We start from the raw sequence: 16,097 nt of genomic DNA on the forward strand, positions 1-16,097 counted from the left end.
TTTGAATAATTTAAGTATGTGCTTCTATAATGTCCAAGAGTGACTGTTGATTAATAACAGCTTTTCAGTGTTTAACCAACATGAGTTGTGAATAAAAACTTCGTATTTAATCAGCACAGCTGCCTTTATTCATAGGTGATAGAAACTGGTTGCCATGGACAATTATCATCTTCATTGTATAGGTAGAAGTTAAAGCCATTATGTTTCCTCGACATTTTTATGTAAACATAAATAAGTTATTGAGAAACCACTGTGAAAGTAAGATAAAAATATAGTTTTTTCATAGATATTCCTTGTAAATTATATTTATCTTGATTAATTTTCCGCTGGGATAACAAAGTTTGTGTTTGTATGCTGCAAACAAAATGAGCAGAATTTGTAATCTGTGAAATTCAAGCATTTCTATGTTGTGCAGTGGTATAATTAGACAGGGTTTTGGTACAATTACATAAAATAAACTGTGGATAAAGTAATGAAATCTGTGAAAGTAAGTTAGGCCTGTTCAGAAAGTAAGTGTACTAGATTTTTACATTTCTCTAGGAAAGGTGTAGTAGAAAAAAATTGTAGTATATTGTTGATACACTGATATGTCAAATATGGGGTGGTCATAATTAAAGTGCAGCTACTCATGGAGATCCTTTGTGGGCTGTAATTATGATATGGCATTGAAACTTAGTAGATATGCTAATGCGTTAATGCGGCACTGATATACACTGGAAAAAAAATTATTTCCAATTTTGGCCACCAGGTGCAAATCTAGTGCTGTATACTGTTTGTTTGATGGTATGCTGTCCACATTGTCATTTGACAAGCCATAACATGAGTGAACAGTATGGCTATTGAGAAGAAAGTCCTTGCGCTTTTAGTGAAACTGTTTCATTCAAATGGCTGCAATTACAATGCTGCATTGAGAGAATATGACCAACTGAAAGGTCTGAGGAGACACCTGATGTCATTACATAGTTTAAAGAAGGTGTTAATGAAGTTTGAAAACAAGGGGGGGGGGGGAGCTTGGTGTGGTACCTGGAAGAGGAAAGTGTCCTATCCCAGTGGAAGTTATTGGCAGTATTACACTGGTACTCATAAGACATCCACATGTTGCAGCAACTGAAACCTCATGATCCACAGCAAAGTTCTGAATTTGCTCTTCGGTTTCTGGCATGGATCAAAGTTGTTGATGTGGGCAGGCAATATTCTGTGAAGTGATTACACATTTTATACTACAGGATGCGGAGAGTACACAGACTGCTGAATTTGGGGCACTGTTAAACTGTGTGTTGTGCACGAAGAGACACTGCATTTACCGTATCTTGACTAGGTAGTGTGGATTCACAAGCACCTTTATACCTTTATTCTTGGTCCATTCTTATTTGAAGATAATTCACCCAGACGGCCTGTCAGGTGTATTGTGACTATTCTGTATGACCTCATGCCCAGTGGTAAGGAGAGGTGGGCTATAGTGTGATGTGGCAACTGCCATAATAGGAAAGCTGGCCAGGATCAAAAATGATTAGTGAATAAGTTAACACAGTAAACAGAGAAGTTACTTAAATTGTATTTCTCCATGTGTCCAAAGATTCATTATACAAATAATGCAGCAAGAAAGAGAGTGCAGCTATCACAATGTCAACAAGGATGAGGCCCTCTGAACTAAGCATAAATGAAGGTTTCAGAACTGTGACTAAGCGGCATCTGCATAGCACCATGTAGCGAAGAGGCACCAAATGTGAGTAGGTTGTCAGGCTGCCACTGGCAATCCTATATACTCGTAGTCTGGAGCTACTGGAGTCATAGCTCAGTGGGCGTGCACTCTTGGGTCTGCTAGATCCTGCATGACTGCTGTCGGCATCTGATGGAAACTTGCAATTCCATTGCCAACTTAAAGATGCCAGTAGGGTGGTATCAGTATGTGATACCACAGTGATATCTGCACGTTATTGAGACCATCTCATAGAGCATGTGATTCTGGCTTTGGAAGAGTGCAACTGTGTGGAAACCAGTGCTTTCATGCAAGATGGGGCAACAGCTCACATTGTTCATCCAGAGAAAGATCTGCTTAATGCAGCCATGCACGAACATTTTATCTCCACGGGTTTTCCAGATGAAAGCCTGCAGAATCATCTGATCTGAATCCATGTGACTTTTGGCTCTGGAGATATATAAAAGAATGCATTTATGTGACACATGTTCATTCTCTACCTCATCTGAGGGCATCTGATTCCACCAGAACTGCTGTGAGCAACTGTTTATCGCATCATTTTATGGATGGAGCATCTCATTGACACCTCTGTTGCTCATAACAAACAAATTGTGTAAGCAGTGTTAAATAATATCAACAACATTACACCTTTCTCACTTTTTTGACATTTTCTGCCTATGCCTCATTCCTAATCCATAACATATGAAAACATTTCTGTATGTCGTTTTTGCATTCACAGTGCTAGATTTGCACCTGGTGACCAAAATTGGAACTGATTTTCCCCAGCTAAATGTCATCAGCTGCTCTTTTGTTGTAATCACCCAGTATGAATGTGGCTTAAGAGGGTGTTCTCACTTGGAAAACAAATTACAGAGATAGCATTATGGAAGGCTTGTCATTATGCCAAATTTGGTACAGGGTCTGTTGTGTTGTTGATATGGTTAAAATACACTCCTGGAAATTGAAATAAGAACACCGTGAATTCATTGTCCCAGGAAGGGGAAACTTTATTGACACATTCCTGGGGTCAGATACATCACATGATCACACTGACAGAACCACAGGCACATAGACACAGGCAACAGAGCATGCACAATGCCGGCACTAGTACAGTGTATATCCACCTTTCGCAACAATGCAGCTGCTATTCTCCCATGGAGACGATCGTAGAGATGCTGGATGTAGTCCTGTGGAACGACTTGCCATGCCATTTCCACCTGGCGCCTCAGTTGGACCAGCGTTCGTGCTGGACGTGCAGACCGCGTGAGATGACGCTTCATCCAGTCCCAAACATGCTCAATGGGGGACAGATCCGGAGATCTTGCTGGCCAGGGTAGTTGACTTACACCTTCTAGAGCACGTTGGGTGGCACGGGATACATGCGGACGTGCATTGTCCTGTTGGAACAGCAAGTTCCCTTGCCGGTCTAGGAATGGTAGAACGATGGGTTCGATGACTGTTTGGATGTACCGTGCACTATTCAGTGTCCCCTCGACGATCACCAGAGGTGTACAGCCAGTGTAGGAGATCGCTCCCCACACCATGATGCTGGGTGTAGGCCCTGTGTGCCTCGGTCGTATGCAGTCCTGATTGTGGCGCTCACCTGCACGGCGCCAAACACGCATACGACCATCATTGGCACCAAGGCAGAAGCGACTCTCATCGCTGAAGACGACACGTCTCCATTCGTCCCTCCATTCACGCCTGTCGCGACACCACTGGAGGCGGGCTGCACGATGTTGGGGCATGAGCAGAAGACGGCCTAACGGTGTGCGGGACCGTAGCCCAGCTTCATGGAGACGGTTGCCAATGGTCCTCGCCGATACCCCAGGAGCAACAGTGTCCCTAAGTTGCTGGGAAGTGGCGGTGCGGTCCCCTACGGCACTGCGTAGGATCCTACGGTCTTGGCGTGCATCCGTGCGTCGCTGCGGTCCGGTCCCAGGTCGACGGGCATGTGCATCTTCCGCCGACCACTGGCAACGACATCGATGTACTGTGGAGACCTCATGCCCCACATGTTGAGCAATTCGGCGGTACGTCCACCCGGCCTCCCGCATGCCCACTATACGCCCTCGCTCAAAGTCCGTCAACTGCACATACGGTTCACGTCCACGCTGTTGCGGCATGCTACCAGTGTTAAAGACTGCGATGGAGCTCCGTATGCCACGGCAAACTGGCTGACACTGATGGCGGCGGTGCACAAATGCTGCGCAGCTAGCGCCATTCGACGGCCAACACCACGGTTCCTGGTGTGTCCGCTGTGCCGTGCATGTGATCATTGCTTGTACAGCCCTCTCGCAGTGTCCGGAGCAAGTATGGTGGGTCTGACACACCGGTGTCAATGTGTTCTTTTTTCCATTTCCAGGAGTGTATATTAACTTTTTTTGTTAGTGAATGTGAAAGAAATGTGAGGTGACTTCTCCTGGATGGGCACCACAACTTCAAAAAATTTAAAGAACATCATTTCTGCCAGGCTATTCACCTAAATGAATACTTCATTAAGCATAAAAACTAACAGCCAGGTGAAAATGTCACTCTAGCAGTGGGAGGTATTTTATGCTAAATGAGGAACTAACACTTTCAACAGTTTAATTCATGCCATATATTTCATGTCACTTTCTTCCTAATGTTGCAGTGAAAATCATAATCAAGGGTGACAGAAATGTTGGCAAAACATGCCTTTTCAAACGACTTCAAGGCCTTAAATTTGTAGAGGAATATATCCCTACAGAAGAAATTCAGGTAAGATTGCTTTAAATATGTTCATCTATCTGTTAATATTGCTGTCGGAAAGTAATGACTACTATTTAGCATCTGTTATTTCATGATGAGCTGTTTGCTGAATCTTGAAAGTATCTGAGAAATATGAATAATACTGGTCCTTCTGTTTCTCGTGGCAGATTTCATGATAAAATAATGCATGGGTGTATGGATGGTTGTTGATGTTCAAAAGGAAGAATACTTCAGTGCCTGATTTATCACCTTCATCAAGTGTTGATAGATTTGCCATCTCAAAGCTCAGGGGGCACTTGTATCCTCTCCCCACATGTCCTCCATGGTAATATCTCAGCAGTCCACGCTCAAAGTTGTGGCAGCATGCTGACTGCCATAGCACTCAGAGCTCTGTCTTTGGTTTACTCCCTGCAGCATGTCTTGGTTTAGTGGCAACAACATTTAAATTCATCCCAAGAGTCAGTTTTGTATTCTTATTCAAAGTCTAATTCTTTAACTTAATTAAAATAAATACGAAGTCCAACAGTTTGCTGATCTTGTAGCAAGCATCATGGTTGATTATTTGGTTCCTGGTTCGTATCTCAACAAACTGATTGATGACGTAGTCAGAGAAATGTGATGTTGGAGCCAGGAGTCTGGTGTAATTATACTCCATGTCAAGTCTATCTAATAGACAGTCGTCTGTGACTGCTGACTTGTTGGGGTGCATTAAATGAATACATCATTGAAGTACTGTACTTGGCACTGTTCTTTGACAGTGTGTATTGTTTGTCCGATGTACAATTTGCCACAATAGCAGATAATTTGATACACCCTGGCCTGGGAAGTGGAAGACTGTCTTTGATGCTCCCCAGTAATGCATGTGTCTTAGTAGATGAAATCCATTGTTATTGTGGTGTTTCTGAAGGAATTGTCCTATTTTTCCCGGTGGTGCCCTAGTTTATGGCACATACAGATATGAAACATCATATTAAGACTCTGTTGAACCCTTTATTAAGGTCCAAGCATTACTGGGGTGTCAAGGATGATCTTACACTTTGCAAGGACTGGGAGTATCAAATTCCCTGCTAATGTGGCAAATCATACATCCAACACGCACTACACGACGACGAAGACTGCTACTGAGAAAGTCACTTGCAAACTCATTTAATGCAGCCCAACAAGTCAATAGTTGTGCAACATTGTTTGTCAGAAATACATGGCATGGAGTTCAGTTGCATCATCAAGCTATATATTGAAATATGAACTAGGAAGCAATTAATCAACTGTGGTGCTGGCTAAACCTTAGTAAAGCTTTGGATTTCACACTTGGTTTAATTTGTAAAAAGAACAAGCCTTGTAGCACACCTAGGGAACCACCTCCTGGGATTGATGGAGCAGAGGTCAGCATGCTGGTGCATTTATGAGAGGAGGCCAGGGATGGGACATCGGGCAGAAGGTGTGGGGGTACGAGATTAAAGGCATCTCCAGAGCTTTTGATGGACAATTTATCAGGATACTGAATAATGGTAACAGGATTGATCACTGAAATAATGTGTACTGGCAGTACACCCCTGACTTATTTTATCGTAAATAATGTTGTTTCGTGTACCCACACATATGAGATCTGTATGTTTGAGTGTGGCACTAATAAACTGACATTACTCAACAAATCTACATGTAAGAACATTTACTATAGCATGTGGAAGTGTGCCAGAAAATGTATAATGCTTAATTCTTTTTAAACAGCTCAACAATGAAAAGAAAGGGATAGACAGTTTAATAATTCTACAATGGAAGCTCCATGTTGGAATATCAACAATATTAGGAAAAGGATAGACTGCTACTCACCATAAATATGACACATTGAGTCACAGACAGACACAATGAAAAGACTGTTACACAATTGGCTTTTGGCCAAAGCTTTCTTCAGATAGAAAAATGTACACACATTCACACAAGCAGCACACCTCAAGCAAACATGATTGCTGTCGCCTGCAGCTCAGACCAGAATGGAAAAAAAAAAGCAGCAATCTGTTGTGGGGCAGGGAATGGGGAGGGATAGCAGAAGAGCACAGCCAGACAGTGTGTGGAGGGGCTAGATGGAGGCATGACAAGACTGTCCGGTGCAGCATCGGAAGGCTGTGGGGGAGGAAGATGGAAGGAGGGGGGGAGGGGCAGAGGAACAGGGAGAGGGAAAGACAAGTGGATGCGTTTGCAGAGGGAGGCACACAATGAGGGTGAGGGGACGTGTATAGGGAGGAAGTGATATGACAGAGGTGGTGCAAACTGTTGGGTGGAGGGGGTGTGGGGACAGTTTCTTACCATACATTGAGGCCGGGATCATTTCAGAAGCTGAGAATGTTTTAAGGATAACTTCCACCTCCACATTTCAGAAAACCTGGTGTTGGAGTGGAGGATCCATATGGCCCAGGCTGTGAAGCAGTGACTGAAATCCAGCATGTTATGTACAGCTGTATGTTAGACCACAGGGTGGTCAGCCATTCTCTGGGCCACAGTATGGCAGTGGCCAGCCATTCATCGTGGTGGACCACTTGCTGTTAGTAATACCAATATAAAAAGCTGTGCAATGATTGGAGCGGAGCTGGTATATGACATGATTGCTTGTGACCCAGCCTCTGATTGGGTGGAATAAGCCTGTGACAGGCCTGTAGTAAGAGGTGTTAGGTGGGTGAATTGGGTAGGTCTTGCACCTTAGTCTGCCACAGGCATATGATTCCTGTGGCAAGGGGTAGGGTTTGGGAGTGGCATAGGAATGAACTAGGATGTTGTAGTAGTTGGGTGGGTGATGGAACATCACTTTAGAAGGGGTAGGAAGTATCTTGGGTAGGCTTTACCTCATTTCAGGGTATGATGATAGGTAACCAAAGTCCTCATGAGGGATGTGGTTCAGCTGTTCCAGGTGAAGGAGGTATTAGGTGATGAAAGGGGGCAACCCTTTGTAGACGGTTTGTGGGAGTGGTGGGTGGAATGTGGGTGAGTGAGAAAATGCCACAGGAGATCTGTTTGCAGACTACTTCTGGGGGATAGAGTCTGTGAAAGCCTTGGTGAGACCTTTAGCATATTGGACAAGGGAGTCACTACAGGTATGCTGTCCCCAGGTAGCCAGGCTGTACGGAAGGAATTGTTTGGTGTGGAAGGGATGGCAACTGTCAAGATGCAGGTATTGCTACGTATCATCAGTAAACCTGAACCAGACCAGGGGTTTGACATTGTTGGAGGCTAGGAAGGTTTCCTCTACATGACCCATAAAGTGGTGGGGATGGTGGAGAGTTGGTGAAGAAAGTGGTTGGTATCTTTGATGTGGGAGGCTAGATTCCAGGCAGTTGGTTGGAGGTGTTGGTCAAGGAGGGCCGAAAGTATTTTATTGAAGGCACAATAACCAGCTACAATGGGGTGTTGAGGATTGTTGGGTTTGTGGATTTTGGGGAGCACGTAGAAGGTGAGTGTGTGGGGTGTCACAGGAGTGACAAGGGAAATGGATTGAAGGAAGAGGTTCTGGGAAGAGCCTAAGGATTTAAGCAGGTATGGGATGGGATGGGATGGGATGGGATGGGATGGGATGACTGTGGAAGAGTTTATAGGTGTCAGATCAGATAATTGGCAGAGGCCTTCTTCAAGGTAGTCACTGCAATTCATGATGACAGGGGTGGAATCTTTGTTTGCGGCTTGGGTGGTTACGTCCAGATTTGTTTTGTGGTTGTTTACGGATGTATTTTCTTCTGTTGGGAAATGATAGGCGAGCCCAAGTTAGAGGCAACGTATTCTTGAATTCTTTGATGGTGATCAGGGGTGAGTGGATAGTTAGTGGGGTGGGGGGTTGGGGGTGGTGAGGATCAAGGTTAGACGGTAGTATGAACTGGGAGAGATAGGGTTCAGTATTGGGATTAGGTTGTCTTCAGTTGGAGGGATGGATGACAAAGAAGTGTTCCCATTGCAGATATGCCCCAAATTCTCACTGATAATTATAGTTATTCCTATTGATGATCCTTCCTCATCGTAATGTATTTTTGCAGTTTATTTTTGACACCTACATGTGCCACACAAACTTGTCAACCTCGACATAACCAGCCCCCTTCCCCCTCTCTTCTCTCATCCCTACATGCGCATACACCCATACATCATTCCACACCTTTTCTTCCATGATTTTGTACATTTCTTACGTATTTGTGTGTATTTTTACATAGCTACACACATTTTTTAATATTTTTGTATATTTGTTCATCTTTTTATGTATTTGTGCATATTTGTTTGTGTTTTTATGTATTTGTGCATATTTTTACATAGTTGTGCATGTTTTTATGTGCCTATACATATTCTTACACATTTTTACTCTTGTCCAGCTCCCCTCACAACCAACTAACGCTTTCATTTTCCCATTTCCATATCATTACTATTTCCCCAATGCCATCCTTTCCACAGTGGCCCCTGCTCCAGATTTCTACACCAGTTCAGAAAATATCCCTTTCCCTGGCTAAATTTCAGTCCCACAACCAGTTCCTTAAATGCTGCCTAAGACAGCCCAGTGACTTAACTATAAAAATTCATTTCTCTGGATTCTACCCCTCCTTTCACAATGACCTTCACATTTACAAATTCTGCCAGTCTGTGGCCCTCACAAACCTCGTATTGCAAAAAAATACATCTCCATGGCACTGGCATCCCAGAACCACCTCTGCTCCCCCCACAAGTTACAACTACTGTGCAATCCCTACTATGTACATCACATCTCTGAAATAAAATCCATTCCTCTCCAGCACCTGGATGAGCATTCCGGACTCCATCTCCATAAGTTATCCAGCCTACTGACATCCTACTGCCACCTTGGGGTGCCAGTATCTAAGCCCTGTCTTACCCACAGTCTTCCTACTTGTGAACCTCTCATTGCACCAAGACCCTACCTAGCCAACCTTTTCAACTTACAACATCCCCCAAAACTCAGTACCAACACTTCCTGTAAAACCAGAGCAGAAACATTTCCGGAACTGCAGTAGCCACCAGAAAGATCGCGGGAGGCGCACATCGGCACGGCATGTCACGGACGGTAGTTGCCGCAAATAGAGTCCCGTCCACCAGAGGGCATGCGAGAATTCGGCCGCGACCTCTGCCAGTGGAACAACAACAACAACAACAACAACAACAACAACTCAGGCAGCACGGGCTGTGCCCAGTCAGTTCACATCGGGCATGCCTATGAGACAGTTCCTGGTCTACTCTGAAGTGCGACGTAAAACGTCAACCATGTTTCTACACAATTGGCGATGAGTAGGGTCGTTCTTTCGCGTGTTGCGTCGTTGTTTTGGTTTTGCAGCTTATCCGCGGCATGGAGGATTTAGTGCAGGTTTTGGTTGAGCAGCAGACAGAACTCATGGCCACCATGAAACAAGTGCTTCCGGTGTTGCTCTCCACGCCATCTGCTCCAGCGCCGTTCCCTCCTCCCTTTTCCCCGTATGACGAGACGGCGGAGCATTGAGATGCGTATGAACATCGCCTTCGGCAGCATTTCCAAGCGTTTCATCTTGCCGATGTGGAGGTATGTCGTGCTCTTTTCTTGTCTTTGATATCTCCCTCGCTGTATCAAGTTTTGCGGCAGCTAGCGCCGTTGCAGGAACCCTCGTTCTTGTTTTTTGAAGCCTTGTGTTCATTACTGTCTTCATATTATCACCGCCGCACGCATGTTGTGGCGGCTAGGGTGGAGTTCTATAAATGCAAGAAGCAGCCCCATCAGTCTTACCGGGTGTGGGCCGCTACCCTGCACGGTCTTAGTCGCAAGTGTCATTTTGTCACGGAGCAGTCATGAGAGTCGTATGCCCACATTATGGTGCGCAACGTCATTGTGTGTTCGGCCCTGCAGTTAGAAGACCCTTCCCTCGAAGAAGTCCTGTTCATTGCTCAATCGTATGAGGTCTCTCATGCCGCCGGTCAACAATTGGAAGCGTGGTGCGACGTCACGGCGGTGCAGGGCGGCGTGGCCCAGTCCACTGCGTCTGGGGTGGACGACGTGCGAGTGGTACAATCTGGAAGTTACGGCCGCTCCCGCACGGCGCGTAAATAGAGTTCCGGCCGCCGGCCCCAATTACCGTAATATGCGTCGTGCTATATACATCACGATTGTTCGGAGTGCCCCCAGCGTTGGGCTGTTTGTCGCAAATGTAATAAAAAATGATGCATTGCTAAAGTTTGCCACTCAGCCTCGAAAGAATCGAAGGAAGCAGTTACAGAGGACATGGACATTGACATTCAGGAAGTTTCATCGGGCCAGGCTCTCGACACATCGGCCAACAAACTCTTTATCGAGGTGTCAGTTCGATCACACCGATTACAACTGCAAGTCTATACGGGCGCGGCAGTTTCTTTGTTGAAAGCACAAACTTACTCCGACCTTGGGTCGCCCCCGTTGGCGCCAGTTTACCGGTGTCTCCACAGTTATGGTAAACAGTTCATTCCTCTACTGGGTCAATTCACTACCAACGTGACTTACAAATCAGTCACTCGGCCTATTACTTTTATTGTTGTCAGTGATGCGAGCTCCGCTAACCTTTTTGGCTTGGATGCCTTTCAAGCTTTCAGGTTTTCTATCACTGGCACCATACAGTTGGTCTCCGAAGACGTTCTCTATCAATCATTAGAATCTTTGTTCTCTGACTTTCCGGATATCTTTGAGGAGGGCCTGGGGCGTGTTTCAGACTTTGAAGCTCACTTAACGTTGAAGGCGTCGGCTCGCCCGCGTTTTCTACGTGCGAAGCAGATCCCCTCGGCTCTCCACCCTCAGGTAAAAGAAGAGCTAGACCAGCTGACAGCCCTAGGGGTCGTTCTTCCCATTTCTTCTAGTGAGTGGGCTTCGCCCCTCGTTATTGTCAGGAAACCATCGGGAAAATTACGTCTTCGTGGCGATGTCAAAGCCACCATTAATTCCCAATTCGTGGTGGACACCTATCCTTTGCCTCGGGCTGATGAATTGTTCTCCGCCATAGCAGGAGGCCAATATTTTTCGAAAATCGATCTTTCGGAGGCTTATCATCAGATATACCTTTTCATGAGGAGTCCAAACGCCTGGCAGTTGTCAACACCCTGTTTGGCCTTTACCAATACCAGCGGTTGGCCTTCAGAATATCCAGCGTTATCTTGAGCACGTCACGTCGACAATCCCTCATTGTATTAATTACCTGGACGTCATAATTGTCACGGGCCGCAGCACGAAGGAACACTTGCACAACCTTCGCACCCTCTTTCTCAAATTCAGGTTCGTGGGCTTGCGTTGCAACCTGCGTAAGTCAAACTTCTTCCAACCGTCCATTGAGTATGTGGGCTACACAATCTCTCGGCACGGCGTCCAGCCACTAGGAAGTTTGGTCCAAGGTATCGTCGACCTTCCGCGGCCCGCTTCGCTGAAGGAGTTACAAGCTTTTTTAGGCAAGATTGTCTATTACCACCGGTTCATTCCCAGGGCTTCCACCATCGCCCGCCCCCTGTACTGCCTTCTGCGCAAGGGTGTTCCTTTTGATTGGTCGCCTGCATGCAAGTGATCATTCACCTCATTGAAAGGCCTCCTCACGTCAGCGCCGTGTTTGGCTACTTTTGACCCCCATAAGTCGTTGGTCCTGGCTACAGATGCTTCGCGGTATGAGGTGGGGGCGGTCCTGGCCCATTGCAACGCAGATGGTTCCGAGCAGCCACTGGCGTTTGCGTCTAAAACTCTGAGTCCCACACAGGCCCATTACTCGCAGGTGGAAAAAGAGGCTTTGGCCATTGTCTATGCTGTTACCAAGTTTCACCCTTTCTTGTATGGCACAAAGTTTCAGTTAATCACTGACCATAAGCCGTTAATATCGTTATTTGGCCCCGCTTCTCAGATTCCGAATAGGGCGGCCCACAGACTACAGTGCTGGGCCTTGTTTCTCTCTAAGTACCATTATGACATTCATTTTCGCCCTACCAGACAGCATGCCAATGCAGACGCTCTTCCCCGTCTTATGGTGGGCCCAGATCCTAAGTTCGATCGAGAGGAGATTATGTGTTTTCATTTGGATGTGGCGTCCCGCCAAGCAGTTGATGGCTTCCCGATCACTAGTTCTAGAGTCGCCAGGGAAACGGCAGCTGACCTGGTTCTCCGGCAAGTAGTTTGCCTCATTCAGCAGGGGTGGTCATCCCGACCTCCAGGCCGGGCCTCGGACCCTCTTCGTAATTATTTTGTTCTACGAGACTGCCTCTCCGTCTTGGAAGAAGTTCTCCTCCTGGCTGCCGATGATACAGCTCCTCGCATGGTTATTCCTGCAAGTTTGCGAAGGGAAGTCTTCACTTTATTACATGAGGGGCACTGGGGTGTTTCCCATACTAAAACCTTGGCTCGCAGACATGTGTACTGGCCCAGTATTGACAGAAAAATTAAGCAATTGGTGGCCGCCTGTTCCCAGTTTGCGAGCCAACAGGCATCTCCCAGGTCAGCGTTCTCTTCATTGCCGCCTGCAACCCAGGCATGGGAACGTGTTCACATCGATTTTGCGGGTCCATTTCTCAATGGCTTTTGGCTCATTGTCATTGATGCTTATTCCCTATTCCCATATGTGGTTCGCTGCTCCTCAACCACTTCAGAGGTTGTAATCCAGGCACTAGCAAATATCTTTTCTGTGGAAGGTCTGCCTGGTCACCCTGGTCTCGGGCAATGGACCTCAGTTTATGTCGCAGACCTTCCAGGATTTTTGTAGGCACTTCGGTATTCGGAACCGGTGAGAGCCCCCCCCCCCCCCCCCCCTCGCATTCCCAGTTTCTCAGCAGGCTGGTTCACCTGTGGTCGTCCCTTCCCCATCGTCCCCGCCACTGGGTCTTGCCCCTCCCAGGGTGGACCAGGATCCAGAGTTCGATGGCCTGTCTCCCATTCTGTCCCGAGTTCCGGTAGTGGGACGACGGGGGCCTCTTCATGTGGGTCACTTCCAGCTGTATTCGAAGGTTCTGGCTCGAGGGTTGGCAGATCCCCTTGACTCCAGCCTTCCAATGGACGTGGAGGTCATCACTCCTGCAAGACGCTCCACCTTCCGACGCAGTGGATCACAGTGGCTTCAGCCCCCCCCCCCCCTGAAGGAGGAGGAGTGCAGTAGCCACCAGAAAGATCGCAGGAGGCGCACATCGGCACAGCGCGTCACGGACGGTAGTTGCCGCAAATAGAGTCCCATCCACCAGAGGGCACGCGAGAATTCGGCCGCAACCTCTGCCAGTGGAACAACAACTACTCAGGCAGCACGGGCCGTGCCCAGTCAGTTCACATCGGGCATGCCTATGAAACAGTTCCCGGTCTACTCTGAAGTGCGACGTAAAATGTGAACCATGTTGCTACAGGAACACTGTTCTCAATTTTTCCACCAAAATCCTTAGTCTCACAGAAGTTTTAGTCCTGTCCAAAGGCCTCACCTTCAGCTTTACACCCAGATTTAACCATGTTAGACTTGTAAGAAACATAGTCTCCTCCTGATCCCAGCAATGGAAACACTTTGTTGCTGTCAATCCCTCAAACCAAAGCCATCCAAATACCAACATAAAACTCAGCTTCTCCCATTTCATACCACCATCCAACCGAGATACTCCCTCCCTCACACCCAAAAACCCTATGGTCATCTTCCAGGAATACCTTACTTCCAACTTGGCTTCACCATCCTTCCACAAGTCCCTTAAGAAGAACACCAAACTTTCAGCAGAAGAATGGACAAACATACACAACCTCAAAACAAATCCTGACCTAATCATCCTACCTGCAGAGAAAGGTTCCACCGCTGTCCTTATGAATTGCAGTGACTACCTGGCGGAAGGACTCTGCCAATTATCTGACGTCTCCATCTATAAACTGTGCAGGAGTGATCCCATCCCAGAAGTCCAGCATAACATACAGTCCATGCTTAAAGCCTTATGCCATTCCCAGAACCTCTCCCCTCAACCCATTTCCATCCTCACCCCTATAATGCCTCACACACATGCCTTCTATGTGCTCCCCAAAATCCACAAACCTAACAATCATGGACTCACCATTGTATCTGGTTATTGTGCCATCACTGAAAGAATTTTGGCCATCATTGACCAACACCTTCAACCAATTGCCTGGAATCTACCCTCTCACATCAAAGATACCAACCTTCACCAACTCCCCACCATCCCCACCCCTTTACCTCCTGTGTCCCTACTTGTTACTGTTTACATTAGTTCCCTACACACCAACATCCCTCATGCTGATGATCTTGTCACTACTGAACGCTATCTTTCCTAATGCCCTTCACACTCCAAATCCACTACCACATTCCTCATACACCTTACTTACTTGATCCTATCCCACAACTACTTCTCCTTTGAATGGAAAGCATACAAACAAATCTATGGCACAGCCATGGGTGCTCACATGGCACACTCCTATGCCAACCTGTTTATGGGCAATGTAGAGGAAATCTTCCTAGCCTCCAACAATGCCAAACCCCTGGTCTGATTCAGGTTTATTGATGATATCTTCATGATCTGGGCTCCTGGTCGAGACACCCTAGGCTCATTCCTTCACAACTTCAACACCTTCTATCCAATCCACTTCACATGGTCCTCCTCAACCTCAATTTTCCTACTCCCTGATGGCTCCATCCACATCTCTGTCCATATTAAAACCACCAACAGTACCTTCACTTTGACAGCTGCCATCCCATCCACACCAAAAGATTCTTCCCATACAGCCTGGCCACCTGGGAACAGAACATCTGCAGTGACAAGAACTCCCTTGCCCAATATGCTGAAGGTCTCATCAAGGCCCAAGGCCCTCACAGGCACTATCCCCAGACATAGTCTGCAAACAGATCTCCTGTGCCATTCCCCCTTACACCCAAATCCTTTCACCACCCCTAAGAACCAGCCACAAATGAGTGTCCCATTTGTCACCTAGTACCACCCCAGACTGGAACAACTGAACCACATCCTTCGCTAGGGCTTTAATTATGTCAGCATGAAATTATGGACCATCCTACCCAAGATACTTCCTATCCCTCCTAAAGTGGTGTTCTGTTGCCCACCCAACCTCCACAACATCCTAGTCCATCCCTATGCCACTCCCAACCCCAACCCCTTGCCACAAGGATTGTATCCCTGTGGAAGACCCAGTTGCAAGACCTTCCCAGTCCACCCACCTAGCACTTCTTATTCCAGCCTTGTCACAGGCTTATCCTACTCCATCAGAGGCCAGGCCACCAGTGAAAGCAGCCATGTTGTCATATACCAGCTCTGCTGCACTCATTGCACAGCTTTTTGTATTGGTATGACTGACAACAAGCTGTCCACCAGGATGAATGGCCATGCCATACTGTGGACCAGAGCATGGTTCACCTCCCTTCACCAGAGCCTCCAAATACCACACCTGGCAGTCTTGTCATGCCTCCATCTTGTCCCTTGATGCCCTGCCAGACAGTGCTCTTCTCCCCCTCACCGCCCCATTCCAGATTGCAGCTTTAATTCAACTTTACGGCAGCATTCTTGTCCAACCTGCCGGAGATAGTGGCCATGTGTGCTTGAGCTGTGCTTGCTTGTGTGAATGTTTTCCTATCTGCAGAAAGCTTTGACCAAAAGCCAACTGTGTAACGGTGTTTTCAATGTGTGTGTCTGCAACTCAACATGTCACGTTTATAGCGAATAGCAATATATCCTTTTT

At 46.8% G+C, this 16,097-nt stretch overlaps 1 protein-coding gene across 1 annotated transcript in view; it reads left to right on the plus strand.

Moving 5' to 3' along the window:
* The window catches only part of LOC126299569 (rab-like protein 6), a 177,977-nt gene that overhangs the window by 43,805 nt on the left and 118,075 nt on the right, over positions 1–16,097 (plus strand). The window contains exon 3 of the mRNA XM_049991568.1: positions 4,335–4,441. Coding sequence (XP_049847525.1) covers positions 4,335–4,441 — 107 coding nt within the window. The remainder of the gene's footprint in view (positions 1–4,334; positions 4,442–16,097) is intronic.

The sequence above is a fragment of the Schistocerca gregaria genome, chromosome X (genome assembly GCF_023897955.1).
Source record: "Schistocerca gregaria isolate iqSchGreg1 chromosome X, iqSchGreg1.2, whole genome shotgun sequence".
Classification (NCBI taxonomy): Eukaryota; Metazoa; Arthropoda; class Insecta; order Orthoptera; family Acrididae; genus Schistocerca; species Schistocerca gregaria.